Source organism: Balaenoptera acutorostrata, chromosome 10, assembly GCF_949987535.1.
Source record: "Balaenoptera acutorostrata chromosome 10, mBalAcu1.1, whole genome shotgun sequence".
NCBI classification, from domain to species: domain Eukaryota; kingdom Metazoa; phylum Chordata; class Mammalia; order Artiodactyla; family Balaenopteridae; genus Balaenoptera; species Balaenoptera acutorostrata.
The window spans coordinates 99,131,290-99,146,397 of record NC_080073.1 but is presented as its reverse complement, the minus strand read 5'-3'; the positions used below and the strand labels follow the sequence as shown (position 1 = coordinate 99,146,397).

At 44.4% G+C, this 15,108-nt stretch overlaps 1 protein-coding gene across 1 annotated transcript in view; it reads right to left on the bottom strand.

Annotated features, from left to right (window-relative positions):
- NEDD9 (neural precursor cell expressed, developmentally down-regulated 9) overlaps window positions 1-15,108 on the bottom strand; it is a 45,940-nt gene that overhangs the window by 18,484 nt on the left and 12,348 nt on the right. Inside the window, exon 2 of the mRNA XM_007173945.2 lies at window positions 8,471-8,917. Within this exon, the coding sequence (XP_007174007.2) occupies window positions 8,471-8,917 (447 nt within the window). The remainder of the gene's footprint in view (window positions 1-8,470; window positions 8,918-15,108) is intronic.

Below are 15,108 nucleotides of genomic sequence, written 5' to 3'. Positions count from 1 at the left end.
TTCTATCCTCTAAAGGAGACGGCGGTTTCCAGATAGAAAGGTGGACAGGATCCTAAAGGAAGGTAAAAGAAGGATATGCCAAAACGTAGGGGTCAACTGAAATTTACATCAACGCCTGAGTGTCTTTTCTTCTTTCTTAAGAATCTTGAGGCCAAGTCGTTTTACTAAACTTTTCAAGTGACTCTGGGAAAGAATCAGATAAGGATGTCTGGGTCATAAAATTTTAGCCAAGACCATTAAGCGATAATCCAACCCTACTCTCCATTTCACAGTTGAGGGGACTAAAGTTTCAGAGGTTATTCAGCTCGATGACCACAGGGGTGTGAAGGAGCACCTCAGTTAGCAGGGTCCAGCAGCCCATCAGGGCCCCCCATTCCAGTGCCATGTTGGCTACACAGTGTTTATAGGCTACACAGTGAGACAGATTAACTTCACAAAAAAATACTTCTCTAACTTCACAAATAAATAGTCCTAAAGAAAGTTACTTCCTTATTTGAGAGGCAAAACTTGAAATCTGGGTGTCTTATGTTTTGGGGGTGTCCCTTTCACACTGGCAAGCCAGTTCTGGGAGATTTGACTGTATCTGGTTAAATGAAGTTATTCACTTGGAGCAATGTGAAGTCATTTGAAAAGACGGTGTTTCCAATGGCAGAGAAAGCCACCGTAGCAGTACGTTGGTACCACGGTCTTTACAGCACCTCGATGACCCGCTCAGGCCTTCTGAGGGTCAGCCTGCCCTGGAGCAAGTGACTGCAGCCGGGTGGCAGGCATCTCCTTGGTCGTTAGCTCAGACTCCCTCAGCATTGAGGCTACGCTCTGGATCTGAGGTGGGAGCCTTTGGCAGTGCCTTTCATTCTTTCTGACCAACAGGATGCTTTTTAGCATGCAGGGTTCTGGTGAGCTGGAATTGCTCATGAAGTGTTTAAATATGCCCTCTTATTTTAGGGCTTGGCAACATCAACCATTAGCTGGGATGTAAAAGTCATTAGCTTCAGAGTCAGACAGACGTGGGCTCAAATATCAATCCTGCCTCTTCCTAGAGGTATGTCCCTCAGCAAGTTCACTTCTCAGACCTCAGATTCCTCCCCTGTAAAGTGGAGGCTGTGACGAACACCTTATGAGACTGTTGGGAGGATTAGATGAGATTATGCACGTAACGCCCCTAACGTGCAACCAAGCTCAAAGGCACCTGCAAGTCACCCCACTTTAGCTCTAAAACGATTCTTAAAAGAAGTGAGTAGCTTAATAACATGCTGAAACGTGAAAACGCATAACTATTCTGAGAAATAACTGGTTTAAGCACACCATGCTTTAAGAAAAGCAAGTATTGGGCCTCCCTGGTGGCACAGTGGTTAAGAATCCACCTGCTAATGCAGGGGACACGAGTTTGAGCCCTGGTCTGGGAAGATCCCACATGCCATGGAGCAACTAAGCCCGTGTGCCACAGCTACTGAGCTTGCGCTCTAGAGCCCATGAGCCACAACTACTGAGCCCACATGCCTAGAGCCCATGCTCCGCAACAAGAGAAGCCACTGCAATGAGAAGCCCGCGCACTGCAACGAAGAGTAGACCCCGCTCGCCACAACTAGAGAAAGCCCACGCGCAGCAACGAAGACCCAACGCAGCCAAAAATAAATAAATAAAATAAATAAATTTAAAATGGATTTCTATTTATAAAAAAAAAAAAGAAAAGCAAGTATTATAAAAATTATTCAGATAAATCAGATGTGATTATGGCCTTGCTAAGGGATTTGTTTTGGCTTCAAAAATTGATCTACTGTGGGGTCCCTTTAAAGATGCGACTCCTTGGTGCTCTTCACACGTTACTGGAATCACAGCTTTGAAGGGAGACATACACGTCCCGAGTGAGTCGCACCTGCGCCCCTTAGACAGGAGCAGGGTGCCTCTCTGGACGGGGACCTGGACAAAGAGGCTCACGGCACAGCTATTTAAGAAGGCGCCCAGCTCTGCATTTTGCACAGGACTCAGACAAGTCTGCTTCTAAAAACGCGTTCAACCAATAGTAAGTCTCAGTTTTACAGTCAAATCACCAAAATTCCGTATTCTTTTCTCTCCCTCACAAATAGAGCATTATCTACTGAGCCAGCCAACATACTATGTATGATGCTGACCTAGTCTCTCTGATAAGCACAGTCACTTAGCATGAAATCATTCAGGGAGGAAGGAAGATTACCTCTGTTCGCTTCATTTTGAGTTTGTAAGACGTTACTAAATCGTTCCTAGAAATACGCATTATCTATGAGCTTTATAAGCAATTGCCACCGAGTTTGAAGGCCTTGGCATTGACCAAACAAAAAAGACCTTTGTTCATTTCTAAGGAGGTGTTACGGTTTGCTCATTCCACTGGCCTGGGTGACTTAACTGGGAAGAGATACTTTTCCTTTTTAAAGTGAGGTCATAGAGCCCTTGAAATGCTCAAGGACCTCGAATTTTGTGTATTTAAATTTTATCTTGACTCTTGAGGGTGGAGATTTTAGGTGAACATTCACTTCTCTGCATACACTAAAGAGCCATGGTACTGAGGAAAAAAATTCATTCAAATCAGGATTATCTTTATATAGGAATGCATAATTCTGGAACAGGGTCATATTTTATTGAGTTTATAAGTGAAGAAACTGGAGGTACCCTCTGCCCTGTCAAACTCTGATTCTCCCCAGTATTTTTGAGAGTGTGTGTGTATGATTTTGTGTGTGTGTGTGTGTGTGTGTGTGTGTGTGTGTAGGAAGGGAACACAGGAATGTGAGGTGAAGTCAGAGTTTATCTTCTCTGGGAGCTTTCATTTCCTCTTAATCTATTTTTACTTGATGGTAGACAAATCATACTGCTAATATATAGCAGTTGGTTTGCTGGTATATGAGTGTTGTTCTGGGCAACCAGATTTCACAATGCTTCACATCCCAATAAGGGAAGTCCTCAGTTCCCTAACCAATGGCTTTGGGTGTGTGTGTGCCCGCGTGTGTGTGTAATTTATGATGACTCAGTGTCTAAGAAGGCACAAACATTGTAGCATAAACTATTTATGGTTCTTATATTACCTTTCAAGGAATGGGCCTGGAAGACCTGGTTAAAATCTTTGAATCATTTCCTGCCAATATTTGGCTATGTCTCACCTTGGAAGGTAGGAAATGGTCTTTAAAGATGATGTCATGGGGTTTAGATAAATCTTACTGTTACTTGAGTTTACTGAGTGCCACCCCCGAAGCAGTACTTGCCCAGTCCATCATACACACTATAAATGTGGGCCATTAAAGTTTTAATGAGCTTGTGAGCTCCCTTGAGATTAAGTGAAATTACAACATATTTTGGGACCACAGAGGCAGGAGAAACTGTTGGGGTGCAGAGAAAGCTTCACAGAGGAGATGAACATTGAAATGGGTTTTTAAGTATGAATAGGAGTTCACAGGTAGCACAGATGAGGAAAGGCAGTAAATACATAATAGCATAGGTAAAGGAAGCACTGTTCCTCAGTGGGAAAAGTGTGGTTCTCCTTTTTAGATGACTATAGACGTGTTAACTAATCTTGTTGTCTAAATTTGGCAAAATGCATAAAAGTTAGGCCCTCAGAAAAGTTGAATGTGACATCATGCTTTGGATGCTCATTTGTTGTGAACAGAGAGTTAACATTTCAGAAAACAGATGGTGACACTCTCCAAGACCCTTCTGGGGGAAAATGACCATGTAAAATCTGACATATGTCATAATAGACTAATGAGCTGGACACGGGATTTGACTCATGTGTGATGGTGAAGGGGTGATAAGATCAGAACCACTTTTCAGCTTATTTAAAGGTCAACTCAAATTAAATGCTTCGTTTCTCGCTTCTGCCTGTGCGTTCACTCGTTGGCTGTTATCTCTGTGCTGATGGTTTGCTCTGAGCTTGGCCTATAGCAGTAAAGAGACAGCCATGGCCTCTGCCTGCCTGAATGGAATTCATAATTTAGCCCCAAACTGATCTTCAGAAGGATGCAAAGCAAATCTAATTCCGCCAGTTAGAATAAAAGCGACATGTCCAAAGAATAATCGGAGAAACACACATAATTCCCTGTGAAGATCAGGCACAAAATGGATGAAGTCAGGGGGCAGGTTTTGATCTCTGAAGTAGAGAAATTAAGCTCTTTCAGACCTTTGTAGGCCTTATGCTTTTGAAGTTTGGGTCTAAATCATCCCCTCCAAACCACAGTCCCATATTAACTACAATTTTGCCTTTAAAAAATCGAGGACACTTCTTAAAAATATAATTCAGCTTTTCAAATTATTGGACTATGAGTAACTCATTTAATTTAGAAATGCCTGTGAGTTCTTGGCAATCACAGGCGTATTTAGAAGTCTTTGCAAAGTGAGAAAAATCTAACCTACAAATTGTTTTCACATGTAATGAAATAGTTATGACATCTAAATGTAACGATTAATGAGGTTGACATCGTGTTGTTTCCGGCACGTTTGTCTAAACGTTTATTAATTTCTATTTTGCAGTTTTTGTGTTTCATATTTTGGAGCCAAGACTTTTTATTCAGTGCTCCAACGTTCTCGTAGACCTCCGGCATTCTGCCCACAATGCCTAATGGATAAAACGGCCCTGCACACAAAACCCAGAGTGAAAAAGACCAATGAAATTAAGTCAAGGTGTCAGTGTATATGGTTTCCAGATAACTTTGAGAGTTCTTTCCACCCTGTACAAAATTTCTGGAGAACCAAAGAGAGAGCCACACACTCAAAGAGAACAGCATATATGCTAGCAATAAAGTAGTTGCCTATTCAGTGCAGCGTATGAAACACAAACAGGGCTGATCAGTTCCAAATAAACTCTGAGAAAGGAAAGAAAAACAAAGCAAGGGGCACTAATTTTTTTAAGCCCCTGCTTTGCGAAACTCTGTGCCAGGTCCTTTCTATACAGTGTTTCATTGAATTCTCACAGCAACCCTAGGAGATATCTATGATTATTCCCATTTGACAGATGAGGAAACTGAAGTCTAAAGAAGTTCAGTTACTTGCCAAGGGATTAACAGCTACCAAAGAAACAGAACCAGGAGTCGACCTCACCCCAGAGCCCAGGCTCTTTTCACAATCCTCATGCTGTCTTCTTGTTTCAGGAAAGGGTGGAGATTATATGATTTTCTTTCTCTCTCTAACCACTGATTTAATAAGTGATGAATCTCATTTTACGTGGATGGGATGCAAGAAGGTGGGTGGGGGCTGGAGTTTCCCAGACAGCAAAGTTGTAGTGATACAAGGCAGAATTCACTGTCTTTTTTTCCCCTATGTGATTCATTAGTAGAAAAAACTGTGGTGGATAAAACTTCTGAAGCCCATAGTCTGTAGCAACATCAAGGGAATCTTTGACTGTGGAAAGTCCCGAATCACAGATTGGAACATATCCAACCCCCTTCATGGCCCTGTAACAATGCTTCTCAAAGTGCAGTCCTGGACCACCTCCCCCAGAACCATCCCAGGAGCTTACTAAAATGCAGATTCCCTGGCCCTGGGGCTAGAATCTGGGGGAGGCCTGGGAATCTGCATCTCAACTCACCTTCTCTAGCTCTCTGGGTGATTCTTATGTTCCCTAAAATTTTAGAACCACACTTTAGTGATTCAGAACAAGATTCTACCGCCTCCTCTTTCTCTCCTTTAATAGCTTTTAAGGACTATGACGTAAGCTACCAGGAATGTCCAGTTCTGGGTTCACCATCATTTTACAGATGGGAAATTAAAAGAGAAAAATGGGTATGGGGCTATTTAGTAAGTCAGCAAAACTACTACAATGAGAACTCAAAAAAACCCCTGCCGGATCCCCCCTGTACTGAGATTAACCCTTGGAGCCTTGGCTTAAGTCATTAGTATGATTCTCACCCATTGAGAAGGTCTAGAGTCAGAAACCTCACAGAGGGAGATGTTGATGGAAGTTTTTAAAGCAGCTGTTTTTACTCAGAAGGTTAAAATCACCTGTCAGCAGCCAAGCCATCTCCGCTACAAAGGAAGGAAGGAAGGAAGGAGGGAAGAAAGAAAGGGGGAGAGAGAAAGAAAGCAAAAAAGGGTGTGGGAGAGAGAGAGAAAGGAAGGAAAGAAGGAAGAGAGGGAGAGGAAAGGAAAGAAGAGGGCACACCCACTCCCATGGGGCATGAGCCAATGGTCCAGTGGACAGGACAGAGGCGGCAGCCTGAGACCCAGGGGCACTGAGATGACTCAGGGTGAGGTCAGGTGTCCTAGAGAACATGGTGTTTGGCAGGGAAGATCCAGGACCGTCCCCTCCTGCCTCACCACGTTACCACCTCAGACCCCGACGGCTCGAAGCTCAGCACTCGGGGCACTGCCTACCCCTGAGCTCTGGTCAAGCCTCCCCCAGGTCTGTGGCATCCCCTGGAAGGGCTGGCAGAGCGCCCTTCTGGAAGCTGGCTTCCCCCTACAGGAACCACCTACCTCTTGCTAAACATAAAACCTTCCACTGATTTTAGAATTAAAAACAAAAACAAAAACACTGAGTTCAAGTGCCCAATGGTAACCCCGGCACTCCAACCTCCATCCAAGGGAAGGTGTGTCAAACTCTCTCCCCTCTAAATGGATCAAGGGTCCAGGAACAAACCTGCAGTACAGTTATAGCAAATGACATGGGAAGAAGTCCGAAGTTTTAGACTTTTCAGACTTGGAACTAAAAAGGTAGAGTCTAAAAAGAAAAACATGTCACCTTCCTGCCAAAATAAACTGTGATGAAAGCTCAGACCCCACCACCTTTCAGCCAAGCATTTCCTGTGCTGGCCTCCCCAGCTCCGATGAGGGAGGGCTATTTTTAAGATGCACACAACCAGGGCTAAGAATGAGAGAAGTTATTTATTTATAGTCACACCTTTCAACTGTTCTTTTTCGCTCTGGAGATAGAGGCCTGGTTTGACTCTCCCTTTGAATCTAAAATCCCTGGGGTAAGAAGGACTTTGAAAGGTCACGGGCGCAGTCTATGACCCCCAGACAGGGATCACTGTTCCAGGCAATACAAGTCGGAAAACTGTTAACTTCTTGAGGAATCCCTCCTAATGTTTATACACTCAGCTTATGTAACACCTGTGCTCTTGAGCAGTGTTTTGTAAAACACACGTTTTGTATAAAAGGTGATTTGAAAATACATTCGTGGCTTTGTTATTTAAGGAATCCGACAGTAAATCACCTCCTCCTTTTTTTTTTTTCCAACAGAGGATTCCATTATCACGCAAATAGATATTCCATAATCTACTTGGGACTGTAAATTCCAACTCTGTATTAGGTTTTCGCAAGGCAGGGCACATGTATACGTCATGTTCTAAGCATCAACAAGCTCTTTCTGGCGTCCAACTGCATCTTTCCTCTTGTGATTCAGGGATCTTTTCTTACTCTGTTAAATTAGCCCCTTCTTAATACCAAACCTCACTGGACCGATTGTAGGCCCTTGGAATTTGCCAGCAAACTGAAGAGAAAAGCCCTCCCCTGCAATGCTTCCAAGAGCATCACCTTTGTGTTGGCTATTACCCTCCACAAGTTCACTGGTATCATTTTCTTCACAGCACAATTCCCCACCTGACATTCAGTGTCTGCTTATGTCTCCTTACTACAGCGTAAGTATCATGGAGGCTAGATTCACTCTTGAATTCATCACTGTATCACAAGCATTGAAAATATGCTAGATGCTTGAAATTAAATCGGTTTTCTACTTATCTCAAATTGTTACGGCATGTGGAATTATATAGAGTGCTGAAGAGGGCCTTCCTTTTTTTTTTTTTTGACATGATGCCTTCCTAAATACCCTAGCCCCACTATATTCACCCACGACCTCAGGTATTATTATAGGAATGACTCGAAGGACAAGAGGATGGCTCTTTTCTAAATTCACTAGTCTATGTGTTTTAAATGAGTCACCCTTGAAGCTGACAACTCTCCAGAACAAGTTGGTTGGCATGACCTGCTCCCACCTTCCTTGCTGCCTCTACTTCTGGTGGGTTCTTTGTGCAGCCAGGCCAGTGGGGTCATGATTCAGCTTTTGGTGAAAGGAGAGTCCTTGCTGCCTCATTGTGCTTGTGCAAAATGTGGTGCCTTGTACCACTCAAGGGAGAAAGAGAAAAGACTGGAAACTGAGTGCAGAGTCCAGGTCTAGAAGCAGGTCTATCAGAAATTTGGAGAGAAACACTTGATGACGCACTATGACCTGGCATGGCTCGGGAACCCATAATGGCGACGGATCAACAGTACCTGGCACAGGGTGGGCGTTTTGCTGACCAATGAATGGAAAAATGATACCCAAGCTAGGGTACTTAGATATTCTTACTTCTTGGAAGATATACTTACTTCTCTGATGTACTTCTTGGAAGCTCCAAGTTCTTATTTTAGGAGCGCGAACACACACACACACACACACACACACACACACATGCTTTGAGTACAGTGGAAAAAATTTAAGTAAGAACAAAAATCGAGTCTGTTGTTCACTCACCTTTTTACTTAAGTGGGGACCATTAGCCCCTGCAATGCCTCTCTGCACTGATGGTGGGACTTGATACACATCTTGTTCCTGGGCACCGTGGCCAGTGGGTACTTGGTAAATTCCCTGATTTTGGTAGGAAGGTGGCACTTGGTAGATGGTGTCTCGAGGGGCGCCCTGGGGGTTTGGCATTTGATAGAGCTTCTGTTGGCCAAAGGGCTGGTGCATCAGTCCAGAGGTCGGCAGGTCCTGACTGGAGGAGGTCTCCTGCACGGGGCCAATCAGAAGCTTCACCCGGTTGCCTGGGACAATGCCTTGCCGACCGTGTAAGGAGCAGAGCCACCACCCTTCCAGTCCTCCTGTGTTCTGCTCTATGACAGTCAGGATGTCTCCCTTGCGAAAGGCCAGCTCCTCAGCACACTCTGGGACGTTGTCGTATAAGGCCCTTGCCATAAGATTCTAGGAAGGAAAGAACAGAGGGAACCCACATTAGAATAGTAGCTCAGTCCCTTTAACACCTAAAGCCCACGCTCTTATGGAGAGGCACACTTCCTGGAGAGAAGAGAAGAATCTGAACCATAGCCTGTAAGGAGAAAAACAGATGGTGCAGACAGAAGACAGATCCATACATACTGTGTCTGCCACCAATGACATCAGACCGCCTCCCTGGAAAAGCTCAGAACGCCACAGAGAGCTTTCTTCCAGCAGTACACGCTGTGCCCAGGGAGTTATGAGTAGCATGGCTAAGGGTTAGAGAACGGTTCATTCTACAAAACATTCCTCTTTCTTTCTTAAACCCAGTCGAAGGAATAAAAAATTCCAAGATATTCAGATGCACTACAACAGACATCTCTTATTTTGGTAATATATTGGAGGTAAAACGAGTCAAAGAAAATCCCCAATAACAAACAGCACAAATGGTATTGATATTCAGTGTTAAAATGGAAACAGAGGTACACTGATCTCTGCCTTGGCAGGGCTTAAAAATTCTTATTCTCAGTTGATCAAGAGGTCCTTGGATACGGGGAGAATCTACAAGCAAGTGATCTTTCCGTGATAATCAAGCACGGAATGTAGTGTGATGGTAGTCTACATCTCCAGATTTGATCGTGGGGAGCTACAAAGAAGTTACCCTGCGTAGGTAGATAGATACGTAATCTCTTCCTCTTTGGTCTTTTATTCCTACCTTTCCTGAGGGCCCCTCCTCACCCTGCCACTTTATTTCCTACCTCTTGAATCTCACCATTCACATCGGAAAGGCTCTGCTTTCCCCTTTCATGGGCCCCAAACACTTTCTCTCTTTGTGTGAAGGCCTGTCTGGCACTTTCAGTACTAAGCAGACAGCCAAAGTAGGCATTCAGCAGAGGGCGGGCAGGCAGTACATGCTGACATTCTTGGAAGCCTTTCAAAGGCTCCAAAGATTTCATTTCTTGGCATCAGTCACGTTTCGCAGCACGATGGCAGCCATCACCCCATGCCTGCTCCTTCCCGGCACACAGAGGAGTCGGGGAATGCTGTAAATTCATAGCAAGCCGTCAGAAAGCTCAAAGTGATCTCTCTAGTGCCTCGCTAGAAAGTTGGGGCGCACTAGGTGTCACTGTGATGATGGTCACTCGTGGGAGAAAAGACCGCTGACTGGACGGCGTGTGCTGTGAGTCCACATTCGTGGCGCTTGGGGCTGTTGTTGTTTGGACTCCTGCCCCCTGCTTTCTTCTCTGAAAATGTGGCTTCGATCTTTCAGCTTCATGCTTTTCATTCCTCTATCACTGACATCCGTTAATCATCTCCCCCTGTACTCCGCCCCGTAACCGCGGGGCTCGCACGGTGGGCTGGTTCTCTGCTGTGCAGGCGCTGTGCTGTGGGAGGGTCTGCCCCCAGTCAGCAGCTGGGTGGGGGGGGCTCCTACTTTTACTGTTAGCCACAGTCCTCTTAGTGAGTGAGGAAAGGAGATAAAGCCCTAGAGCTCAGCGCCCAGGAAGCCTGGTGATGCTCCTTAAGAATAAGGTTGACGTCCTTGTTCTTGACAGTTTTTTGATCCAGGAAGTCTATGATGTGGGCAGGTGAGCAGTAAGGGAAGCTAAAGGGATACTGAGGGCCTCGTGTTCCAGGTGAACATTTTACTTAGTATCTATATTCTAGGAAGCTTTGTGTTCCTTCTAACAATTAAGAGTCCACATACTGAAAGATAAAACCATACAGCACTGTATCCTGGTTTGAGGAACCAGTTAAGGATGTGTCCTAATCCTAAAATCCCTTGTTTCTCTTCTTCCATCGTTTGGATGTTCTGTTATTGAAAGAAAAGTCATCGAGTTGAAGAAGACAAGATGCTGGTCCTTTGTACCTAAATGATCAGAAGGAAATTACTCCACCCAAGTTGTACTGTGATGATAGAGCAGGAGGAGAGCTGACGGCTCTGGTCTCCATCCCTTTCTCTGGAGCCCATTCAACAACTGGGAATGGCTGGTAAGGAGGCCCTGAGGTGAAATCAGAAGTGATGGGGGTGGGACCAGTCCTGTGGGAGCCGAGGGTGGAGAGCTGTGCGATTATATTGGCTACCAAGAAGGGAAAGATAAGAAACAGAAAACAGTAGAAGATGAAGGACCACAGACCTCATCAGCATACATGAACTCCAGGCATTCGGAGCTGGGTCACATCCACGGAGCTCCATCAAGCACTGAAGTAGAACCCCAGACCATGCCCGACTCGAGGCGGATAGAAATCCCTGTACGAAGGCTGTTCTGGATGTTCTTTATCTCCTGTCCCAGTGACCTTCCCACCACCAGCTAAGCAGCACACTGTTTCTAGACGGGCCTCCAGAGCTGCTCCTCCAGGAAAACCTGGAGAGCCTCTTGTGGATGCACAAGACGATCACAAGGTGATTTCTGACTAGCTGTCCTCCCCACCACTCCCAGAGACTGGGATTCAGAGAGCTTGGCATGGCTGCTAGTGGAAGCACCCAGTGCCAGCTTGACACCTCACATGCTGAGAGTTATTCTCAGCCTCGGGTGAATGGGAATAAGTTATTTAACATCTGTGCCAGCTACCGGGAGCCAATGTCTACAGCCAGCCACTCTCCCGCACAGGAGGTTACGGATCCTGAGACCTTCAGAGAACACCTGGGCCTGACCTCCCTGTTTTACAGATGAGGAAACAGATCTGGGGTGGGGGGGCGGTTTATCATCTGCCCAAGGCCACACTGGTGGAGTCAGAGATGGGAAGAGAACTGTGGTCTCTTGGCTCAGTTCTCTTTCCAGAACTCTAAGCCACCTTAGCTCTGCTACACAATGTCCTCCTAACTGGGCTCCATTCCATTTTACAGTAAAGCTCTGAAGGTGACAATTCTTTTTGTCATGTCTATGGAATAACTCAGTTCCTGGGGTTTGGGGTCCTGGCTGTGTGACGTGGGCAGTTTACTTCTCCCCTTGGCACCTTAACGTCCTCATCTGTAAAATGAGGAAAGCATACCTATGCAATGGGTTTGCACTGAGGATTCAGGGAGTTAATTCAAGTCAAGTACTTTAATATCGCGGGTGACTTGGGAAGATATGACTATTTATTTAATGTGCTGATGGCGCTTTGATCTTAAGCTCCCTAGCAGATTACCTCCACAGTTCTCAATCAAAGGCTGGTCCTATTCTAATGTTGTTATTATATATATTTTTATACACATCTGATATTTCTCTTGCTCACAATTGCACTTCAGGAGAACTGTATCTTGAAGCAGTACTTCTCTGAATTAATAATGAGTTCTGTTCACTGCAACCTCTTGTTGAGTATTTGCCTATAAACAACAATAATGAAACTACTGGTTGCATTCAAGAGACATTGAGACAAAATAATAATAATAATAATAAATTACTAATGTAATAAATAATATTATATATATTAATATAATCAGCAATTATATTAATATAATATATAATAATATCGGTATTATTATATAATTAATTATATTAATATAATATATAATAATATTAGTATTATTATATAATTAATTATATTAATTATAATGATATAGCATTATATCATTATAATTATATATAATTAATTATATTAATTTTAATGCTATATCATTATATTAATATTATCACAATATTATTAATATTATATCATTATAACATTATTAATATTATATTATTATTATTATTACTGGACAAATTATGGATAAATCTCATTAGATTCCAGAAGAGTACAATCCATCAGAAAGTACGGAATAACACGGGTAAAGAGCTTGGCTTTTGAAAATACTTGGTGTGTTGAGGCAAGAGCTTAGTAAGGAGCTAACAGCAAAATTAACTTCAACCAGAACACAAACCGTCTCATTCAAAAGTGCACAGGCAGATCAAGAGTTAATTTCTCTGGCTAGGACTAGGTGGAGGGACCCTTTCCTTCAGGGCAGAGTTGTGATTCCTTAAGGCCACAAAGTCAGAAGGTGATTATCTGAACATCTTACGAAAACCCAGGAGAGGCAGTTTGTCTATTCAAGACCTACTCCTTCTCCCACCCTCCCTGGGATATTTATCTCCAGGGCAGGAAAGGTCAACACAGAAACACGTCAAGGAAAGATAAGAGAGCTATGTAATTCTATATCCAGCTGGATGGTGAGCCTCCAGAGGCTGGCAGTTAGAAATGCAGCTAGAGCTTGGCAAAGCACCAAAACAGTTGGGTCATAGAACTTGAAAGCCAGAGGCACTTCAAACAATTACAGTTCAACTCGTTCACTTTACAAATGAGAAAAATGAGGCCCAAGAAGTTAATGATTTGCCAAGTCAGCTGGCTAGAAGGTCACAGAGCTAAGAACACGGGCCTCTTGTCTCCAGCTCCAGAATTAGGACGGTACTGAATAAAGTCAGAGGCATGTGCTACAAAAGCTGTGGTTCTAATTAGGATGGGAAATCTGCATTTAGAGTCGCAAATCCTATTTGAGGGATCCTAATTGTAGCAGCCTCTAGCATTGACCCCACCCCGAGCTTTGAGAAGAAACTGTCCTCGGCTTCCATGATTCCACGTCCGGTCCTCCCTCTTCCCTTGTTCTCATGACCGCTCATCTTCCTCCTCCTTCACAGACTAATTTCTTTTCTTGTCCCTATAGTGGTCATGTTCCAAAGGGATCTCTCGTCTCTCTGAGTTTGCTCTCTACAGGACATCTCATCCATGCCGATGGCATCTAAACACGCAGGTAACACTCAGATCCACAGCTCCAGCCTCGATATTTCCTCTGCTCTCCAGTCCCATATTTCCAGTTGTCTAATGAGTATCATCTTCACCTCTCACTCAACAAGTGCAAAACCCCTTTCTCCTGATCTCTCTCAGTTAACAGCACGCATAAGGTCGCCCAAGATCAGAGCCTCAGAGGTTTGCTGAGTCACTTCACAACCTGAACCTTGGTCAGCTGGGACCTGGCTTTTCTTCCTCACAGCCACTCCTCGCTCAGGTCCTCAGCAAATTTTTTTGGGGGGTCGGGGGGAAGGTATGACAATTGCTACCCAACTGGTTTTCCTGCGTTCAGCCTCTTCCCACCTCCAAACTCATCTTCCACATCACCAGAAGAGTTCTCTTCCCAAAATCTATCTCATTGTTTTCCTTTCTAGTTCTCTGTGATAGTATTTCTTATAGTACGACTTGTACCGTCCCATTCAAGACTGGGAACTCCTTAAGTTCAGGGAAGCTGTTCTTTCTTTGGCATTTTCAGAACCAGTGTGTGAAACAAAATACACACTCATTAAGTATTTGCTAAATTGAAATGGATTCTGGACTCTGATTTCCTGGTTCTCTACAGAGAGGGTGAAATGGTTTTCTAGAGATGTCAGCAAGATATTCGGTTGAAATTTTCAAATGGACATGGGAAGATCAACTAACAGAACCAGAAAGATAAATGGCATGTCCAAGTCACCTAAGCCTCACGGCCAGAGAACGTGGGAGACGGCGAGCAGGAAAGGGCCCGTCCCTCCCTGTTAAAACAGGATGATGACGTAGATGGGGAGCTGCATCTAGTGCCACAACCACTGAGCAAACAGGAAGGCCAAGAGGAGCCAGCCATCCCCGTCTGATTAAATACAATGGTCTCTGTAAGAGCCTTTTCTCCCTTTCGTGTAGCAACCTACATCTGGCGGTAGATGACCGAGCACCATTCATGCTTTGCCAGAACGTTTGGGTTCTGCAGTTCCTGGTTCCCAGGCTATGCCCAAGGACTGGGAAGAAAATGCTGTGCAGTATTACAGCAAGTAAAGAGAGCTCCAGGTCACATGATCATTTCCACACCACCCTGCTCTTCCCTGCCCTTTTTTTTTTCCCCCACTACTATCAAAATGTCAAGAAAGCTTATTACTCCTATTGCCAGGGAAACTATCTGCTATTCCAAATACAGAGAGGTGTGTGACATAATTTCCATGACCATTCATGCTGCTGTTTGAAGAAAAATGAGACACAATGTCTGGTGTGTCACCCCCCCCTCCCCCACCGGACTGATAGCATCATCAATGGCCCAGCTTCCTCTTATTATTTTACTTCATTCTATATTTATCATGCAGGAGCTCCTGCCAAGCCTCAGGGCTGCCACATTCTCAACAATGTGGCTTTCCTGTACCCAACCCCCCAAACTTTAGCCCTGGACTCTGGCAGGGACACACACGGACACACACACAGTAAAG